The 22696-nt window shown below is 40.7% G+C and overlaps 1 protein-coding gene across 2 annotated transcripts in view; it reads right to left on the bottom strand.

Annotated features, from left to right (window-relative positions):
• CD86 (CD86 molecule) overlaps positions 1–22696 on the bottom strand; it is a 67019-nt gene that overhangs the window by 5802 nt on the left and 38521 nt on the right. For both annotated transcript variants that reach the window (XM_004036163.3, XM_055383782.2), the window contains exons 3-5: positions 12709–13044; positions 10056–10358; positions 7137–7280 (exon numbers count right to left, since the gene is read on the bottom strand). In XM_004036163.3, coding sequence (XP_004036211.1) covers positions 7137–7280; positions 10056–10358; positions 12709–13044 — 783 coding nt within the window. The remainder of the gene's footprint in view (positions 1–7136; positions 7281–10055; positions 10359–12708; positions 13045–22696) is intronic.

Here is a 22696-nt window from a genome sequence, read left to right as displayed (position 1 = left end):
GGTTGTTTGTTTTTTTCTTGTAAATTTGTTTGAGTTCATTGTAGATTCTGGATATTAGCCCTTTGTCAGATGAGTAGGTTGCGAAAATTTTCTCCCATGTTGTAGGTTGCCTGTTCACTCTGATGGTAGTTTCTTTTGCTGTGCAGAAGCTCTTCAGTTTAATTAGATCCCATTTGTCAATTTTGTCTTTTGTTGCCATTGCTTTTGGTGTTTTGGACATGAAGTCCTTGCCCACGCCTATGTCCTGAATGGTAATGCCTAGGTTTTCTTCTAGGGTTTTTATGGTTTTAGGTCTAACATTTAAATCTTTAATCCATCTTGAATTGATTTTGGTATGAGGTGTAAGGAAGGGACTTTTCGTTTTTTAAACAAAGTCAAAGAACAAAAGTTTTCCATATTGATGACATCCATTTTATCTTTTTATGATATGGTTTTTGCTTTCTGTGTCCTATCTAAGGAGACTTGCCTAACTTAAGGTTACAAAGACTTTCTCCTCTGTTTTCTTTTGGAAGTCTTTTCATTTTAATTCTTAATATATAAGTTACTTTGTGTGTGTCTAGGTTCATACTTTTTCCATGTGGATATCTAATTGTCCCAACACTATTTGTTGAAAATACTATCCTTTCTGCATGGAATTACCTTGGTACCTTTGTCAACAGTGTGAATCTATTTTTGACTGTCTATTTTGTTCCATTGACTGATATGTCTGTCCTTTTACCAATATCACACTGTATTAATTACTATAACTATATAGTAAATATTGAAATTAGGTAGGTTAAGTCCACCTTTGTTCTTTTTTTTTTTTTTTTCTTTGAGAGGGAGTTTCACTCTTGTTGCCCAGGCTGGAGTGCAATGGCACGATCTCAGCTCGCAGCAACCTCTGCCTCCCAGGTTCAAGCGATTCTCCTGCCTCAGCCTCCAGAGTAGCTGGGATTACAGGCATGCGCCACCATGCCTGGCTAATTTTGTATTTTTTAACCTTTGTTCTTATTTTTCAGAATTGTTTTGGCAATTGTAGATTCTTTGCATTTCCCTATAACTTTTCGAGTAAGATTTTTAGTATCTATTAGAGAGCTTACCAGGATTTTGATTGTGATTACATTTAATCCATAGATCAACTTGGAGAGAATGGATATCTTAACATCTAGTCTTCTGATTCATAAACATGGCCTATGTCTCCATTTATTTTGGTTTACTTTAATTTCTCCAGTAGTAATATTGTATAGTTTTCAGTATATAGACCTTGTACTTGTTTTGTTAAATTTATTTCCAAGTTTTTAATATTATTTGATGCTATTGTAAATGCTATTAATTTTTTTCAATGTACAATTGCTTTTGTTAGTATATAGAAATAATTGATTTTGTGTATTGACTTTGTATCCTGTGTCTTTGCTACACTCACTTATCAGTTTTAATAGGTTTTTGATAGATTCCTCAGGATTTTCTACAAGCATGATCATTATCTGTGAAAAAAGACAGTTTTACTTCCTTTCCAATCTGTATGTCTTTTATTTCTTTTTCTAGTCTTGTTTCTCTGGCTATGACCTCCAGTACAATGTGGAACAAAAGTAGAGAGAGTGGACATCCTCCCCACATTCACCATCTTAAGGTAAAAGCAATCAGTCTTCTATCATGAAATATTATGCTAACAGAAGAATTTTTGGTAGATGTCCTTTGTCAGGTTGAGGAAGTCATCTTGTATTCCTATTTTATGAGAGCTTTTCTTTCCATTTAAAACTATGAATGGGTATTAATTTTGTCAAAAGTTTTTCCTGTATCCATCGACATGATCATATGTTTTTTTCTTTTTAGTTTATTTATGTAGTAAAGGTTATTGCCTGATTTTTGAATGTTGAGCTTACCTGTGTTTCTTGAATAAACCCCACTTGATCATGATGTATTATACTTTTAACATATTGCTAGATTTTTGTTGCTAATTTTGTTAAGCATTTCACGAGCGATGTTTGTAGTTTTCTTTTCTTGCAATGTCTTTTCCTAGTTCAGTATCAGGGCTCCCCTGCCTTCAGAGGGGCCTGGACACTGGCTCCAGGCAGCAAACTAGAGCAATCATAGGGCTTATCTCATTTTTTCTTTCCTTCACTCAGGGACTACAGTTTTCTGCTGTCTGTCATCCGATCTCTGAAAACAGTTGTTTCATATATTTTGTCTGCTTTCTAGTTGTTTATGGAAGGAGGGCAATTCCTATAGCAGTTAATCCTTTGTTGGAGGAAGCAGAAGTCTACTTCTTCTATACAATTTTAAAGACTATTTATTTATTTATTTATTTATTTATATTTTTTAAGACGGAATCTTGATCTTCTGTCACCCAGGCTGGAGTGCAGTGGTGTGATATTGGCTCACTGCAACCTCTGCCTCCCAGGTTCAAGCGATTCTCCTGTCTCAGCCTCCTGAGTAGCTGGGATTACAGGTGCCCACCACCACACCCAGCTAATTTTTGTATGTTTAGTAGAAATGGGGTTTCACCATGTTGGCCAGGCGGGTCTCGAACTCCTGATCTAAGGTGATCTGCCTGCCTCAGCCTCCAAAAGTGCTGGGATTACAGGTGTGAGCCACCACCCCTGGCCTAAAAGACCTTTTAATTGTTAGAAAAGTCTCTCTTAATTCCTTATACCCTCTCATAACCTTCATTCATAGAGATGCCCTTCAGAGTCATACCATCAAGCTCAATCTTTGCATCCCATGGTAGCTCTTCAGATATTTGAAGACAGTATCTCTGTTCTCTCCAGGCCTTCTTTCAGGTGAAGCATCATCAGTTACTTGAGCTATTTCTTAATTGACTGAGTTCCCAGATGCTTTATAAATCTGGTTATGTTCTATTTTTGTAAAGTTTCTTCTTAAAAATAATGGTGTTTATAAGGACATGAATAGACAATTCTGAAAAGAAAATATACAAATGGCCAACAAACATGAAAAAAAGTTCAATATCACTAACTATCAGGGAAATGCAAATTAAAACCACCATGAGATACCACCTTACTCCTGCAAGAATGGCCATTATTAAAAAATCAAAAAATAATAGATGTTGGCATGGATGTGGGGAAAAGGGAATATGTTTACACTGCTGGTGGGAATGTAAACTAGTACAAACACTATCGAAAACAGTATGGAGATTCCTTAAAGAACTAAAAGTAGAACTCTACTATTTAATTCAGCAATCCTACTACTGGATGTATACCCAAAGGAAAATAATTCACTATATGAAAAAGACACATGCACACGCATGTTTATAGCAGCACAATTTGCAATTCCAAAAATAAGGAACCAACCTAAATGTCCATCAACCCATGAGTGGATAAGGAAAATGTGGTAAATATCCCTCATGGAATATTACTCAGCCATAAAAAGAAACAAAATAATGGCATTTGCAGCAACTTGGATGGAACTAGAGACCATTATTCTAAGTGAAGTAACTCAAGAATGGAGAAACAAATATTGTATGTTTTCACTGATAAGTGGGAGCTAAACTATGAGGATGCAAAGACATAAGAATAATATAATGGACTTTGGGGACTCAGAGGAAAGAGTGGGAGGGGTGAGAGATAAAAGACTACACACTGGTGCAGTGTACACTGCTAGAGTGACAGGTGGCACCAAAGTCTCAGAAATCACCACTAAATAACTTATCCATGTAACCAAAAACCACCTAGTTTAGTTCAGTAGTTCCCAAAAAACTATTCAAATAAAAATTTTGAAAAAGAATCTTATAAATGTAAAAAAAAAGGTACTTATAGTTGAATACAGTATTTCAGATGTCTTCAGATTAACACAAAATAAATTATCCTTTTATACCCATGACAAAATAGTCACCATAAAAGCCACTGTCAAAAAAATGAAAGCAGACAATTAAAAGGTAGATTCTAAACTGTTAAATTTGCTTACAAATTTAGCATTTTGAAGGGGAAATGTGATGATATCACTAACTTTCAGTCTTTAAGCCTGTGAATATTTCTGTTTAAATGTTGGTTAAAAACGGATCATGAGGTCAAGAGATCGAGACCATCCTGGCCAACATGGTGAAAACCCATCTCTACTGAAAATACAAAAATTAGCTGGGCTTGGTGGCGCGTGCTTGTAGTCCCAGCTACTTGGGAGGCTGAGGCAGGAGAATCGCTTGAACCTGGGAGGCAGAGGTTGCAGTGAGCTGAGATCGTGCCACTGCACTCCAGCCTGGTGACAGAGTGAGGCTCTGTCTCACACACACACACAAAAAAATTAAAAAAAATAATAATTTCTTTTGAAAACGGCACTTTACCTTTAAGAAATCATTCCTGAAACAGCTGAGACTCCTAGGTTTGTTCTAGGGAGGCAACTTGTAAAAACCGTTGTTGCTAGGGCATTGTATACAGATTTCAGTCACACAAGACCCAAATGAGGAAGCAAAATTTCAGGGGGAGCTATTTTAGTTTTTCTCCCAATGGGTAAGCTGATAGGGTGATTTCTGTTTGGGAAAAGACAGTAATTCATAGTTATAAATTCTCATGCCTTATCTGCCCTATTTGACAAAACAAAAAAAGAGAAGAGAGATTGGAAACCAGCTAGAATAACTATGGCATTTCCTTTTTATTCATTTAAACAGCCTAAACTGGGTAAATATATACAGTTGAGGCATAGAAAAACTATAATGAGAAAACACTGGTTAGGACTTTTGGTGCCAAGTTAGTTAGTTTGAGGACCGTCTCCTCTGAGAAAGGGATTAACACTGGAATAGGAGGAAGCTCCACTTTTGGAGAAATTCCTACCAGTTATCAGTAAGCTTGTGTCTCTGTGGAGGGATCTGCTGTTTCCACATTGGTCTCTTGGCAGAATTCAGCTCCTTATAGTTGCAGAACTGAGATCCTAATTTCCTTAATGGCTGGCTGTCAACTGAGAGCCACTTCCAGCTTCTAGAAGCTACTTACATTCCTTGGCTCATGGCTTCCTCCTTCCATCTTCAAAGCTAGAAATGCTGGGTTGAGCTTCTCAAGTTTCAGATCTCTCCTTCTTCCAGTTCATTTCTCTATCCCAGCTAGGAAAGGGTCTCTGACTCATGTGATCACATTGGGCCCACTTGGATAATCCAGGTTAATCTCACCATCTCAGACTTGGTGCCTTAATCACCTATGTGAAGTTCCTTTTGCAATGTAAGATAACATATTACAGGTTCTGGAGTATAGGAGGTGGACGTCTTGTGGGGGGCATTATTTTACCTATCACATAGCCAATGCCAGGAGTACCCACAAAGCAATGGTAGATATTGCTGAAGTTACAGAATCCAAATTTACAAATATATCATATCTATAATGGCATAGTTATACCTGTTGCACCTCCCTCCCTACAGTGATAGCAAGGCTTCTCTCTTTGATCAAACTCAGTGGCATGGATGACTGTCTGAATAAATAACTTTTTCTTACCAATATTCTTCATTACATTCTTAGGGGTCATGTATGTGCCACTCATCCCAATCTGACCATCTCATCTGTACCTACAGAGCTTATTTAACCACCTTCTAACTTCTGTCATGTGAACACACATATCCTCTTTATCTCCCCTATCTAGTCTCCTGATTTTTTTCTGATTGCCTCATGGAGGAAGAAACATCCTTAATCTTTTTCTCCAACCCTTCTTTGTTTCATTTGTAAGCTGATCATTCTAATGTGAAGAAAAATCTAGCAAACAGCTTATTCCCAAGATGTAAGTCACTTCTTCATATCTGACTAATTTTAAATGGCAATGAGGTTGAAAGAAAGTGAAGCTCAAAACTCTCACCTTGAAAAGTCAAAGCCTGGACAAGCATGATATGTCTTTACATCTGTGCTATGAATTTTATACTTTTATATGATAGAAATCTCGCAGCACACTCCATACGTTGGCAGTTTGAATGGCTCTGCCACATGCTTTGTGTTAATTTATTTAAATTCGATCATTGCTCCCCAATTTCTTATTTTTAAAGTACAGCAGGATGCATTGAATGACTGCTAATGTAATCCATCTATTTTCTAGATAGATTTTAAAATCAGTATACTGAAAAACAAGATGCTGGCCAGAGGCAATACTCATCTTGTGCTTTCTACCATAAGTGAGTTAGAAGGTTACCTTAATTATTAGCACCAATCAAACTAATTACTACTGGAGGCAATTACTGAGATAAAGTCCAATCTTAGCTTAGAGCCAGACCAAACTACAAAAAGGCATGGCATTATTATAAAGTTAGGGACCACTTTGTCCCCATTAAACATTTTTATAACAGAAGTCAGTGGGGAGGGTGTTTATAATAACAAAACTATTGGACTAACTCAAGTGTCCAAAAAATGAGGTTGGTTAAATAAATAAATTATGGTGTATCCACAAAAGGGAATATCTTGCAGCCATTTAAAATGATGCTGTAGAATGATATTTATGACATTGAAAATTGTCTTGCTACATTTAGTATAACAAAGTTAGAACACAGTACATATATTATCCAAATTGTGAAAAATAACCCTTATGATAATCCCAATTACAGAAAACAACATAGATTGATACATAGAAAAATCTTAAAGATAGGCACCAAAAATGTTTGTGTAATCATTTTTTCTTATTAGTGGAGTTATAGATGATTTTATTTTTGGTATATATGATAATGGATATGTATTACTTAGAAATTAGTTAAAGTTAATATTGTTTGTTATAAGTCAATGGGCAATAATTCATCTAACTTATTTCATAAGAAACCTAGATTTTTTTAGAGACGAGAAGCTGATTCTTGTGGTCATTTAGCAAATATCCCTGCTTAAACACCGCCAGGTCCACAATCTTTAACATTTAGGAGTGGTTTCACCATTTTACTTTATGTATATGTCACAGTAACCTCATGAAGTGAGGTAGATAAAGCAAGTAATAATCAGTTTTCCCTGGAAACCAGAAGTACATTTGTAAACCAGAGGTTAGAAATGTCACCTTTCTTTGAAGTCCAAGAGCAGCATTATCTGCTACTGCCAGTCTGTATAGGCTCAAAACTCCAAGGGAAAACCTTTTTTCCCAACAACTTCCTGACTTTTTGCCAGTCTAGGCTCAGCCAACAAGCTCCAGAAGGCAGCCAGCCGATTGGGAAGTAGGTGCAAAGTGACAGTCCGTGGGGAGGACAAGGACTCACTCACCACATTTATAAGAGTTGCGAGGCTGCTTCTTCTTCTTCCATTTCCATAGAATTAGACAGAAAACCATCACACATATAATAACTGTTGGAAGTACTGCTGTAATCCAAGGAATGTGGTCTGGGGGAGGCTGAGGGTCCTCAAGCTCTACAAATGACCACAAATTTTCAATCAGCCAGGAGAGTCATTTACAAAAGGTTTCTGCTAGCTGCTCTTCTCTTTATTTACCTGCCAGCCTCTCCCCAGGGCTCTAAGGCCAGAGAAGCCTGAAATCCACAATAGGAGGCCATAGAAAGTCCCAGTCTCAGGGCCTCAGCAGCGACCTAAGAATCGAGCCCATGCCTCTGGCCAAATGCCTGGACTGAGCTGCCATGCCTTCATGGAGGTGGGGATAACACCGACCATGATCAGGAAGAAGAGGGTCAGCCTGGCCCGTGATTCTGGAATCTGGGTGAGGTGTCTGTGCTGAGGCTCTGCACATGCAGTCATTTGTGCCGTGCCTGCTATCCTGCCCCCCTCTGCAGTCAGTTCCCAAGCCCTGAAGTTCCTCTCGTGATGATTCTTCTGTCCACTATAATCTCCAGACACCTCTCACTTGGACAAATGGAACAGCTTCCACAGGCCCCTACCTCTAGTTTTCATTTGCTTGTTTGTTTAGTTTTTTCCTACTGAGGTCACAGCAGGTTTCCTCTGCATGGCTTTCAGCATATCTCATCTACTAAAAAACCTTTGATGTTTCTTCATGCCTTGAGGAAACTTCACGCCTTCAGGAACTACTTCCTTACATGAGAACTCCTAAGTTTCTGGGGAGTTGGAAAACAGGCTTTGTGGGGAAAACTTAGAACGGAGTCGCCCACTTTAAAGACATTTTTGGGAACAGTTCTGGTAGCTAATCCCAAATTTCAGGAAAATTACGACCAGCTGATCTATTAGCTTAGCTATAATTTGTAGACACATGCCCTGTTTCTGGGATGTTAAGAAGTTGTTGGCATTGCAGGCCATATTTAAACCCTTTTGAGTCTGTCCCAGTCTATTCCACTTGAGCCAGTTTGGCACTCCCAGTAAAGGGGGTTAGGGGTTATACTTACTAACGTGGAGGCTGCTACCTTTTAACATGCAAAAAAGGCCCCTTGACTCAGGGTCTAACCTATCTCTGATCAAGCGATAGAATGGGAAACCCAGAGAGGCAAGCCCCATCTTCCTGAGGCAGCTAGAGCTGAAACATTTCTGAAGATGGGGGTACCTGTTGAAGTTTGGCAGAACAGTAGTTGAGAAGCAGCAGGAAGGTGAGCCATGATGAGGTTATAGTGGTGGCAAGCCCCTGTTAATTTGTAGACTATGGGAGCCGTAACAGAGGGCCCTGGGGCATGTCATATATGGCCATCTTGTGGCCACCAATCAAACTAATTACACATTGAAGGAGGTACTGAACTTCAGGCATAGCTTGGAGAGGCTTCTATCTGGCCAAGAGAGGATACAAGAGAAGCAACTGGGACAGGATGAGTGGCTCCACCATTTACTGGATTCTCAGAGGCTGAAGTGTCTGAATAGGAAGAATTCAGTAGCAGGAGATGAGATTGGCCCAGTTGTAAAGTTGGTTTATGGGGACTGGCCCCATGGGCTGTTCACAGACCAAGTTATATCTGAACAACAAGACACTGGGAGAAAGGAGGTGACAAAGCCAGGGTATGGAGCAAGGAGTTGGATGGATGTCACTGGAGGGGGCAAGCCAAGAAATCATCACTGGAGAAGGGGTCAAGGTGAGAAGAAGGCAGATGTGGGTGTCAAGGTCAGCACAGGCAGTCATGGGACAGGGTAGATGCAGATCACCTTTATTCCAGGAGGGAATCTTGCAGTTACAGCTTCTTAAAAGAGGAGTCAAATATAGACACATGCCCTCCTGGGTAAAGCCAGGACTTTAAAATGTCAGGCTCCTATTAGTGGCTACCGCTTAGTTTCAATCCTTTCCTCCACTGAACTTGTCCCTGAAGAATACTTGTGAACACACAAGCATTTCTGCCTCCAAGGCTTTCTTTGACATACCTCCTGCGCTTATGTCAGATACAGCTGAGCCACTGTGGTCCTCTCACCTGCTTAGCCCAGATACTGGCTCAAATTTTTTCAGCTACGGAAGTCACCACAGTTTTGGGAACCTGTCATCCAGAATGCCCTCCCCTCCTCACCACATTTATTAACCCCAATAATTTATTTTACATGTTACAAGGTACCCCTTCCTTTAGGAACCATTCCCTGACCCTCAGGGATCTTGCCTACCTCTGAATGCCCATAAAACTCATTACCAGTCACTTTTATTTTAAATTTAGTCAGATATTTCCGTGGAATAAAATTTAGATTCCAATTCAACCTTTTAAAAATCCAGTTTTTCATGTGTGCACATTACAGGGTTCTGATTCTATTGGAAGGTCCTCAAGGGCAGAGGGGGTGTCATATCTTTTTGTTTTCACTCCTGTGACCAATAATGTCCCAAATGGTTCTATACTCACAATAAATATCATTTGTATGTCTGCATGTATGCATGGTGTGTGTGTGTGTGTGTGTGTGTGTGTGTGTGTGTGTGTGTGCAAGCGCATGTATGTGTTGTAATCAGAGAAAGAATTCTAGCCTGGAGGAATCCTGTATTTTTTAATCAAAACTTCAGACTCCTCCATCCAAAGGTAAACCAAGAGACTGAGTCAGTTTCAGGGCTAAAAGCATATTTCTTCAAGTGCAACATAGGCTCGTAGCCTCCTGGACCCTGCATCACTCAGGAGAAGCAGGAGACCTCCATCTGGGTCCTTCCTAACAGCGTCATAAAATGGCCCAGTTGGAGGTTTCCTAGCAAGTCGGGGACATTGGATGATCTGCCTTAAGCATTTGTGTATAATACCTGCTGAAAGAAATAGTCTTGGAAAACAGGTTTACCTATAGAGAAAGGTGAAGATAAAAGCCGTGTCTTGTCAGTTTCCAGAACACAGAAGATGGTCATATTGCTCGTAACATCAGGGAATGAAACAGACAAGCTGATGGAAACGTCGTACAGTTCTGTGACATTATCTTGAGATTTCCGCATAGCACCATCATACTCGATAGTTGAATTCTTGGTTCTTAGCAAAACACTCATCTTCTTAGGTTCTGGGTAACCATGTATAGATGAGCAGGTCAAATTTATGTACACATTTTCTGTTATATTAGAAATTGGTACTATTTCAGGTTGACTGAAGTTAGCTGAAAGCAGAAGAGAGATACAAAAAAATCAATCTAAGTTTAGATGTATCTAGGAGGGAATAGCAAATAACTGAGTACTTGATCTGGGGCTCATTGGGGCACACCTGGGAGCCTCAGGGTGTCTAAAATGTGACCCTCAGCCCAAGGTGAGTGCCACATAATGACTTCATGTTTATTTTTCAACAATAGAGTTTGCGGCCATGCTTACTTCCTGCTTATCCAAATCAAGGGGGTGCTCTGTAAGTGACAGGAGGGCTGTAATTGAGTCACCAAAGATTTACAATGAAGCCACTGTTTCCAGGGAGTAGAGTCTTTGGAAGGAGAAGTGGTCTGACTCTAGGGCCCAGGTGTCCCATGGGGCACATTCCAGCTCCCCAGACTAAGAGAGCAGGAAGGGATTGAGCTGGAGTCTCACCAGGAACTGACAGAGTTCATGGTGCTGAGATATCCTGCGTCATATATTTCAGAAACCCAAGCAGGATTGTGGTAAGTCAGTGGGTGGATATTTCAGAATTCGAAATTCAGAACACTGATTTTTGGCGTGAGCATCAAAGTGTCTTCATAACATACTCTAAGAAGAAGGCCAAATCCAGCTATTTTAGGGAAAAATACATGATCTTAATAAACACAGTGTTTCTCTTGCCTTTGCCATTCTCACTTTTCTGGCTGTTCAGGATCACTGGCATGGAGTCCCTAGACCTGTGTCACGTGCCTTCTGTCAGAAAAAATCTCTTGTTCTTTTATAGTTACTAGTTAGTTTGCAGGTTCTACAAACTAATTTATAATTTAGTGTATTCTTACTAAAAGGTCTGTCATTTGTGTGTCATCTTTATAAGTTTTGCTATATCAGTGTACTATTTGAGCACTCTTCTTGGACTCTATGTGGCCTATAGAAGGTGAATTGCCAGACCGTGTTTAGCTTCATTAACAAGATCTGTGAAATCACATGTTGAGTAAGTTAGAGTTTTTCTAATATACATTAAAAAAAATACAACATGGCTTTTCAAAATGCTTATCTGTGTCCCACCTAAAACATTTCCAATGGTACCTGACCACATTTTGCAAACATGGATTTAGCACTTGGTTAACTATTCCTAAAGCCCTGCAGCCTAGTTTAAATCACACAGGGTTCAAAGGGAGCAGCTCTCCATTCTATTTTTACTTTTGCTTCTGTTTTACTCTATGGTTTTAGAATAGGTGTTGATCTGCCTTTTCAAGTTTCATCAAAAATTAACCTGGATCCAGTAATACCACACCTGGGTATTTCCTCTAGAGAACTGAGAACTTATGTTCACACAAAAACCTGTACATGAACGTTTACAGCAGCCTTATTCATAAAAGCCCCAAACCAGAAACAACCCAATGTCTTTTACTGAGTTGAATGGATAAACAATAAAATGCTACTCAGCAATAAAAAGGGACAAGCTCGATATGTGCAACAACTTGGGTGAATCTCGAAGGCGCACTAAACGAAAGAAGCCAGTCTTAAAAGGTTACATACTGTGTGGCTTCACTTATGTGACACTGTCAAAAAGACAAAACTATAGGATGCCCAACAAGGGTTATGAGTGCAGACAGGGTATGACTCTATGAAGGGATAGTCTGAGGGAAATTTTTAGGGTGATAGAAATGCTCTACGTCCTGTGGCAGTTACCTAAATCTATACAAGATCTATACAATCAGTAGAACAGTATACCAAAACAAAAAAAAATAATTTTACTGTGTGATAGTTTTAAAAAAATCTGTAGTGGCATTTAGGCCTTCCAAGGTCTCGTGAAGCAGAGGAGCTGGTTTGTAAGTTTGTGGGTTATGTTTGTTGGGTTTTTTTCCCTTCTGCCTACCAGGCTCATGGTTGTGGCAGCAAACAACTCATAAGCAACCTAGAGGAGGCTGAAGGGAAAACCCAAATGTGTCAGCTGTCCCCTTTGCTAGGAGCTCCAGGCAAAGATTTAGTAGGTGAAAAATCTTGGACCCAAGGAAAAAATGAATGTAAGACATCTGAGGCCTTTATGGTTATATAAACTTTGTGATGGCCAAATTACCCATGGTTTTTACCATGGGTAATTAGCCATATTATCTTTGTTCAATTAGCTCTATTTTTTCCCCAAAGAAGATTTTTACTGATCCTTCAGAAGCAGACTATAAAAAGTACAAAAGACTTTCAGTTCCCTACTCCCAGACTCTACACTCCCTTCAAATGCACTTCCCAGAAGTGGCTGTCCTCTGCCTTCTCTCTATAGACCCCCCTTTTCCCCTGGGCCCCTCAAGTCCCCCTCCAGTGTTTTTCTAACTCATTTGCAGTCTCATCTGAGAAGGCTAAGAATCTGAACACACACCATTGACCACATACCAAGCACTGACAGTTCAGAATTCATCTGGTGGATGCGAATCATTCCTGTGGGCTTTTTGTGATGGATGATACATTGATACAAGCCCTTGTCCTTGATCTGAAGATTGTGAAGTCTCAGGGTCCAACTGTCCGAATCAAAACTTGTGCGGCCCATATACTTGGAATGAACACTGTCAAATTTCTCTTTGCCTAAGTATACCTCATTCAGAACCAAGTTTTCCTGGTCCTGCCAAAATACTACTAGCTCACTCAGGCTTCGGTTTTGAGAGTTTGCAAATTGGCATGGCAGGTCTGCAGTCTCATTGAAGTAAGCTTGAATCTTCAAGGGAGCAGCACCTAAAAAGGAAGGTTAAGGATTAGGGAGGGAGAAACAAGAGGAAAGGGGAAAAAACCTCCATTTCTCTTTATACAATACCCAGATACTATCTTATCAGTAATCATGCTGAAGAATAAGATATTAAGCTCTGGAACTGTGCACATCTGCTTGGCATCTGGAGATTAGGACCTTTGTCCTTGCTTCACTGCTGACTAAACGTGTGGCCTTGTACAAACTGCAATCTTTATGAGCCTCAGTTTCCTCATCTGATTAATGAAGTGGTTGACTAAATGTTCCAAGGGTCTTTCTAGTACTGTGGTTCTGTGAATTTAAATTGCAGGACAGGGAAAAACCAGTAGAGTTAGACAACCCATTCACCCACCAGTTACCTTCCTATAACCTTAATTTTAGTTCTCATCACTGTAGCTGTTACAGGTTCCATAACTTCTACACCATCACCAAAAGCTCTCCCCTCGCCTCCCATCCACATATTCCTTGGTCTGCTATGGTGAAAAGATTGCTGATAATGGTAATAAATTATAGCCCCCCTTTATTATACTTCATTAGTTGGGGAATCACATTGAGTAACATCTTTGAAATTCAAATAGCTCCCTTTACAGAACTTCCCCTATGACTGCTGCTCCCATGGCCAGCACTTCCAAGGATGTCAAATGCTTTAGAAATGACTTCGATAGTGAACCAAGGCCTTTATTTTCAGTGACCTCTCTAAGCTCTTTCAGAGATCAGAAAGAGAACTGGGCAAATTTGATGGTTGTTTTCGGATTGTGGTGGTCAATGACCATTTAAGGCACGTGAGTGAAATGCTGAAAATGAATCATAGATGGGCAGGTGAGGATGTGCTTTGGGAGTATTGGGGAAACCCCAGGCACCACAAACTTGCTGCTCCCAGTATGCACTGACCCTGGACAATTTTACAACCATAGACATCATGCTGGAAGGGTTGAGAGAAAGGCTTTAGTCCTTGAGGACACTTTGGGGTTTGTGGGAAGGATGTGGGCCACCCAACTACTTAAATGTGAATGATCACAGGGTTTGTGTAGGACCTTTTCTAGGTTACAGAATTACTTGAGACTTGGCAAAAAAAAAAAAAAAAAAAAAAAAAAAAAGTAAGCAGTGGTGGGTGAGAAGTGCGGGGGTGGAGAGTGGGAAGGCTGTTTCTTACTTTCTTACTTAATATGAAGTTAGATGCCACCTTGGAGAGGAAGTTAGTGTGAGTTCTAAATAAAATTTCATCATTCAGGATTTATGTGAAGGCATGTTGACATTGAGGAGGAAAGGGAGGAGATGGGTTGATGAGAGAGATGAGAGGAGCTTCATTTGAAGAGTTCTTAGTGGGGGAGTAATTAAATTGATGTGGTTTCTCTTGAAAGAGGGAATAGAAGGACAAATAACAGTGACATGCACTTGTCAAACTAAACTGTGTACAGAGCGGCCCAGTGAGAACACATAATCAAGGGGTTGGTGGTGGTCTTGAACTCTTAGGGAAGCAGACAGCAGGCATCAGTGGGAGTATGCACAAATATGAATCACTGCCTATTTCACTACACTCACTAGGACCCTGTGAAGTACTTGAGGTATAAAATGCACCACCTGTAGAGGATGCGTACCGGTATTGGAGGGAGGAAGGAAAATCTATATGCATACCCTGACGGTGAAAGGGAGACCTAAGGAACATTTAGTGTGTTTATTAATCACCTTACAAGGCAAACCTGAGGCTTCTGCATCTTCTTTGCTGAGCTCTTAATGTAATGCAAGAGTGCCACCTAATGTAAAAGCTTCTAGCATTGTCTCTGAGGAAATACTGGTTTTAGTCTAAATTGTCATGTAATATAGGACAGATGACCTGATGGAGAAACCAAACACATAGTTAAAAATTCTGCCAATTAACAGTCAATGTTATGTTATTACTCAGCTGTCAGTTGTGCCTTCTGGACCTGGAAATGACTTCATCTTTAGCTGCTTCTGTCTTCATGATTTACATATATATATATATATATTTTTTTTTTATTTATTTATTTTTTTTTCTGTAGAGCCTCACAGTAACTTCTTTCCTTCCCATCCATTCTGTCCACTCACAGACCAGTCTAACTCCGCTGACCCAGGCCCCTTCTCCCAAAGATTACAACGGCTTTCTCTTCCACTCATCGAGTGCTCCCTTCTTCACCTAGCAACTGAAAGTGTGATATATGGACCAATGAGATTCACATCACATGTGGGCTGGTCTGAAACACGGAATCTCTGGCCCCACCCAAGACTTACTGATTCAGAACCTCCATTTTAACAAGAGCTACAGTTTGAGCAGCTGTTGTAGAGAATCTCTGCCTCTGTCTCCAGAGTGGATCACAGAAAATGACATGAAAATTTTTTTTCCATCCATCCCTCCTCAGACTCCCTCTCCTCCCCATGGGGTGGAAATCACTTTGAAATCCATTCTGAGTGGAACTGAAAGTATTTTGCAATTTATACTCCATAGCACCTCACCAACCACTGGCTTCCATGATCTCACACAGAGCCAGGCATGGGGGATGCTGCTAATCCTTTCTCTGACTAAATGGGGAAAGTTTGGCTCAAGGTCTGTGATCACCAAATGACTTCAGGCCTTCCATTTTATGACCCCAGACCTCAAGCCACCTAGCAACTGGACTTACTGGGACTCCATAGGTGGGTAAGCATTGAGAATCTCTCCCTTCCCCAGCACTTGGGTAAGAGGAATGGTCGAAGTCTAGTTACAATGGGTTGCTATGATGTCAGGAACAAGTCGCTCAAGAATCCAGCTAGATGCCTTCGTAATCAGCTGAAGGAATTTGTTTCAAAGGATAATTAAGGACTTCCTGAGCAATACACTCTACTGTTTGAATGCCACTCAAAAACTGTAATTTGCTAGCCTTACGAAGTCTCTGACCCCACTGGGACTTCAGTGTTCCCTGGCTGCTATCCCCAAATGCATATCTTATATGTTTAAGAATTATCTCTTCTTTATGTTCCTATGCTTATCTGTACTAAAAAAAATTCCTTCTTTTACTAAACTTCCTCCAAAGTTTTACTTGGCCCTTTGGAAGCCTCATTCCATTACTTACTACTAGGAAACTCTCCCACATCTTTAACCCCTTCATTGACTGTTTCCCTGAGGTTATTATTTCAGTGAAATCTGGCTTCACCCAAAGGAAGCCACTTGCTCCAGCCCCAGCTACTGTTTGTTTTATCACACTTTGTGGGGACTTTGAGCAACACCCTCCCCTTTTGAGGTGTCTGACTCTCTCATTGCTTGTAGCTACTAAGTCACTACCACCTTGCTAAATGAGGATTTTGGCATTAGATGCAAGCTCTTGCTAACAATTTGGGTGACTTCTTCATGAATGAGTCTAACAACCTTGCCTCAGATTTCTTTGATCTTGTCAACTCCACAGGTCTTCACCCGCAGACTATTTCAGCAGCTGCCCCCCACCCTCTTATGACATAACCCTGAAACTTTTCACCTGGAGCAGCTCAGTCCCTAGAATCTTAATCTCAATATACTAATCTCTGTCCACAACCTCCTATTCATCTGGGTTTTGCTCCTGCTTACTCCTTCTACAACTGTTGTTCAACTTAATCAAGACCTCAGCTTTATCCAGACCCTGTAGTGCAGTGTTTTCCACAAGAACTCTTAGTGATAATGGAAATGCTCTGTCTCTGTGCTGAACAATATGATAGCCACCAGCCCCTGTGGCTATTGAGCAATTGATACATAGTTAGTATGACTGAGAAGATGAATTTTTAATCTTATTTAATTTTAATTAATTGAAATTTAAGTAGTCACATATGGCTAGTGGTTATTATATTGGACAATGCAACAATAGTATGTCTTTGTAATTATTCCTTTCCACAACTTCAATAAACACACCCCTTTGTCTCTATAAAATTTACCCTGGGGACACTCTACTTTTGGTCTACATATCTGTTCTTAAAACTGGGCAATTGAGCAGTTCTGGAGGAAATTATTCAGTTGTGTGGACTGGTGACATTCCAAATCTGCAGTGTCCTGTCTCACTTCACTCGGCCTCCAGGCTATTCACCTGGTTCACCACCATTACTTCAAACACAAACCTTGTGCTACTGCTTTTAGTTTCTCTTTCCCTTGGAGTCAAACTCCCTGAAAGAGTAAGCAGCAACTGCTGCCTTTATTCCCAGCCTCCCATCCCCGCCTCTCTACTGAAACTCCCTGACAAAGGTTGTTGGTGACTTCACACCATGGCCAAGGCTTGAGCTCTTTTCAGATCTCAACTCATTTGACCGCTGTGTCAAATGTAAGTGTTGGCATCTCTCCTCATTGAAATGCTCTATTCTTTCCCAATCTCTGATTTCCTTGTTAATTTTCTCAAATCACTCTTTAATTTTGGTAACCTTGAGTCCATGTTCTTGGTCTTCTTATTCTCCATACTTTCCTGGTTTTTCTCCTCTAGCCCCACGGATTCAACTGTCAAGTAAAAGCTAATAACTCCCAGGTGCTTATTGCCAGCCTATAACTTTCACTAGAGTTTCAGATACCTGTATTCAACTTCCTGCTGGATGTCTCTATCTAGATAGCAACAGGTACTGTCTTCCTCCCCTTCAGCCTTCCTCTACTCTATCTCAAGGAATGCTTCCCTGTCTGGGAATGACCAGACAACGCTCTTCTGTCTACAATCATCTAAATCATCTGTATAACCAAGATGAGTCATCTGTGTACCCAAAATACCCAACAGAGGCTCTACACAAGTGTGTCTGAGGAGATCTAGAACTACTACAGCCAGAGCTGAACTCCAATATGTTAAGAAAAGGGTGGAGAAGACTAATGTAATTGTCTCCTAACTCATCTGCCTGCTCCATCCTTGTCCCCGGGTCTAGTTTCTCAAGCCAAAATGATCCCTTAAAAATACAGCTCCAATCACATAATCCTCCTGTTCAGAAGCCTCTGATGCCTTCCACCAAACTGAAAAATATATCCAGATCCCTTCCCCTCACACTGAGAACTACATCCAAAGTCCTTCCCCTGGCCTTACAAGACCTCATGTAATTGGGTCCCCAGTACCTATCAGGCCTCTTTCCCCTGCTTACTCTCCCCAGCCACACTGCCTCCCTTGACATTCCTCCAAAAGATCACACGCTCTGTCTCAAGTCCTCTTCTCATGTTGTTCCCTCTGTCCAGAAGGTTCTTCCTCCAGACAGTCTCACAGCTTCTCCTTCACTTCGTGTAGGTCTTTCATTAAATGCTACCTCCCAGGGAGATTTCTCTAACCATTCTATTGAAGATAGCATCCTTGGCATTCTGTCCCTCATGCTGACTTATATTTATTGTGGTACTTATCATGACATGACATGACACGGTATGTTCGGTTATTGTCTGTCTCTCCTGAGAGGTCTGGGTTCTGATTAAAAATCTATGTGTGATTTTTCAGACCTGACCACAGGCAATTAAAGAGGCTTAATCTGACAAGCCTTGCTGAGGAAGTTGCCTTTTCTACAGCAGACTTGGTGCACAGTCAGTGCGTGGCAGTCTCTGAAGGGGGCTGCAATCAAGATCTCAGCCTCCCGCCAGTCATGCTTTTTCACATACTTGCAGTCTTAGCCCAGGCACCCTCATTCTTAGGTCTGTTTATCTGAGGCTCTGGGGTGAGGTCCTCAGGCACCTCTGCTGAAGCCTCCTCATCATAGAGAAGACACTTTTCTCCACTCGGACTCAGTACCTAGCACTTTTCCACTCCCTGCCTTGAAGACACTGTTTTCCACTCTGACTCAGTACCTAGTATTTTTTCCACTCCTAGCCCTAAAGACACTATTCCCCATGCTAACTCAGTACTTTGTACTTTTCCACTCCTAGCCGTCTCACCTCATTTTCCTCATGAATTCTCCCCACCCTTGGATTCCTCCACCCCCAGGTCCATAAAACTGCTAGAGCCTTTCATTTGGGGCTTCTTCAATGGTAAGGCGACCCCCTAAGTCTGCACTGATTACCTGACCCTCGACTGGTATACTCACTCTATGTGGGGAAATGGAACAGGCAGAGTCTGCCCTTCCTACCATTTTAGCCTCTTGATTATACCGTCGTAGTAAGAGATTAAAAGCTGAACTATCTTATTTTTGTTTTGCTGCTATAATTGGCTCCTCTGACACCTGACAACTCAGCTCTCTCTCTCCCAGCTCAGCTGAGCACCTGACATCTCCAATTAGAATAAGCTCCATGACAGCAGGGGCTTTGTCACTTTTCCTCACTGTGACATTTCCAGTACCTGCAATTGTCCCTTACAAATATGAAGCACTCAATAAGTAATTGTTGAAGAAAGGAATGGAAAAATCTCAAGAATAACTAGGGAAATGCAATTTAAACCTCAGTGAGAACCCATTCTTTTTGCCCATCTGATTGGCACATATTAAAAAAAATACTGGTAATACCCAGTGTCCGCGAGAGTGTTAGGAAAATGGGTCCTAACTGCTGAATTTACTGCTGGTAAAATTCTAAATTGGTACAACCTTTTTGGAGGACAGTTGGTAATATGTAAGAAAATTAATTATGGGCTTAAGCATTGACTTAGCAACTCAATTTCTTAAGAATTCATTCTACAAAAAGATACATGTGCACAAAATTAGAGGTACACAGGTATTCATTGTTTATAAGAACAATACACTGGAAATAAGTTAAATGGTTTAACAAATAATGATACATGCATACAAAGTAATGCCATGTAGCTGTGAAACAGAAAGCTATAGGGCAGTACACTATTATAACTAATAGTATGGATTCTGGACAGCGTGAGTTCAATCTCAGCTCAACTACTCACTGCCTGTGTTACTATAGGCAAATTACTTAACTCCCCTGTGTCTCAGTTTCCTCTTGCAAAAAACAGGAACAATAATGGTACCTACCTCATAGGTTTGTTGTGAGGATTAAAGAAATGAATATTTGAGTTAGTGTTGGATCAAATACTGGCCTGTGGTAAGCATTAATTGATTTACTTGTTTTTGTTTTTTTATTTATTTTTAACATTATTAATGATAGAGAACAATGTCTATCGACATAAAATCAATAATTTATAGATAAATTTACTCAAAAAAATTTAAATAAGTATAGTTAGGATACTTAAAAAGGTATTTGAAGTAACATCAAAAAGTACAAGAAATTATAAAACATAAAAATAGATAGGCCATGCCTATAATCCCAGGACTTTAAGAAGCTGAGAAGAGATAATCACTTAAAAGGAGTTCAAGACCAGCCTGGGCACAAAGAGAGACCCTGTCTCTAAAGCAAAACAAACAACAACAAAAAAAACTAGCCAGGCATGGTAGCATGTACTTATAGTGCCAGCTATTCACGTGGCTGAGGCAGAAACATCTCTTGAGCCTGGGAATTAGAGGCTGCAGTAAGCTTTGATGGCACCACTGCACTCCTCTAGCCTGGGTGACAGAGTTTTTTGCTTCCATAAATCTCAACAGTACTTCTGGGGACAAAATACCGGGTTACATATTTTGGAAATGGTATTAAAACTCCCCTCTCACAAAGGAAAAATAAGCCACAGTCTCTCAAACACTTGCTCCTTCCAAAAAAAATGTCTGCTTGCCTTGGGAGCCTCTCTGTTCCATACCAATTTCACTCTTGCTCCCAAACAACCCTATACACATCCTATTCAGTGACTCTCTTCCACTAAATCAACTTGTCTGATTGCTCATTTTCTCTGGAACCCACTAAAAGCCCTCCTGAAACAATCAACTAATTTGGGGGTAAGATACTCCCTACTAGATAACATATATCTATTTTTAAAAACACTGAAATGGTGGCTTAACATAAAGGGGTGAATCCACTAGAACTATTAGGCTCCATGACAATTCTTTGGGAATGGTAGGTCTCAACTGTCTATTCACCTCCAGATGATGGTTTTAATGAGGGCTATCAACAACAGCAGGAAATGGGAGTCAAAAGTAACCATCCACGCAGATATCTGCAAAAATCTGGTGGGGGGGGGGGAAACAGTGGACCTTTCCACAGGAATGAGTGTTTGAGCCAATCTTACATAAATCTTAAAGTGGGCCGGGCGCAGTGGCTCATGCCTGTCTGTAATCCCAGCACTTTGGGAGGTCGAGGCGGGCAGATCACCTGAGGTCAGGAGTTCAAGACTAGCATGGCCAACATGGTGAAACCCTGTCTCTACCAAAAATACAAAAATTAGCTGGGTGTGGTGGTAGGTGTCTGTAATCCCAGCTACTTGGGAGGCTGAGGCAAGAGAATCACTTGAACCTGGGAGGCGGGGGTTGCCGTGAGCCAAGATCATGCCGTTGCACTTTAGCCTGGGCAACAGAGTGAGCCTCCATCTCAAAAAAAAAAAAAAATCTTAAAGTGAAGAAATATTCCAACTACCACTCCAGGTACATGAAATTAACTAGAGGTGTTGTTCAAGAGAAATGAGAAAGCCCTAGGACCCAGAGGACCCTCAGACAAAAAGAGAGCAGCTACCAAAACTCAAACTGGAAAGATACTTCCTCCTGATGTGGGAGCTACTGATTTTTCAAAAACCTCTCTGGCTCCAGCCTAAAAGTGTGATGGAGGTGCCAGGACAGTGGCAAACAGAGCTTGAAAGTTAGAAGTGCCTCTGCAAGTGGCACTAGGAATTCCTTTCGCTTTATAAATACAAGGCACAAACTGTAACCTAATTCTGCAAGGCCACAGGTGCCCGTTTCAGTCTTAAACTCCCATCCAATTTTACCCTCAAGAGCAGGGGCAGCAAATACTACTGTGTCAAATTTCCATGACAGAGGACACAAAATATAAGGGAGGGAAACGTGAAACAGAATTGCTTCACTGTATTGCTATTTCTATGCCATGAAATGAATTATTCAGCTCTACATTTTGAGGGTGGATTATGTGGGCCAATTGCATCTCCTTTCTCCCTTTGGAAGCCTGCCCTGTGGCTAGGTCACTGTTCACCAGCCCAGTAAGCAGAGGTGCGCCCTGAGAAGAAAGAATTCAAATAGAATCTGACTTTTTGTTGCTTTCATCGTGTGTGAATTACTGGCAATGTTATTTTCTGATCTGATGTCATGGGCTTTCTATTCCACTTTAAAATTGTACTGCCAAAAATATAGTCACTTATTCTCTCACCACCATAAAACTTAAACGGTTACCATTTGAGGTTGTTGCTTTCAATATTGATAACTCTCTTCTCAGGAGCTAAGAAACTTCTAAGAAGTGTCAATGGCAAGTCAAGGGCAAAAGTGACACCTGAACTCAGTTTTCATAGAGTGTCTCGGCTTTACTTTCTCACTTTCAGTGTGCGGAGTCAGAAAATTTGGTGGGAAATGGTGTTCCAGTTTAGTGTTTTCTGGAAATGTGTTTCCAGGGCATTTTTCTTCCTTCTCTCCCAGATCTTGAGAGCTGGGCTGGTCACTTTGATGAGAAGGGCTTGGGCCCAAGCTCTTGGGTCAACTGAGGTGTCAGCTGCAGGTGATGGGGAGGAGGCACTGGATGAACATGGATGAGGTGGAAGCTATATTATCCACCAAAGCTGTTCAGGCCCCATGGAAGAAGTCTTACCACTTATTCATGGTTTACCACAAGAGTTAGGAGAAGAGTCAAGTGAACAAATGCTAAATCTACATTGCTGGGCGTGAATCCAAGCTCTGCCACTTAGTAGCTCTGTCGAT

The sequence above is a fragment of the Gorilla gorilla genome, chromosome 2, assembly GCF_029281585.2.
Source record: "Gorilla gorilla gorilla isolate KB3781 chromosome 2, NHGRI_mGorGor1-v2.1_pri, whole genome shotgun sequence".
NCBI lineage: Eukaryota > Metazoa > Chordata > Mammalia > Primates > Hominidae > Gorilla > Gorilla gorilla.
The sequence above is the reverse complement of the archived record's forward strand: the minus strand, read 5'-3'. Positions and strand labels throughout refer to the sequence as shown.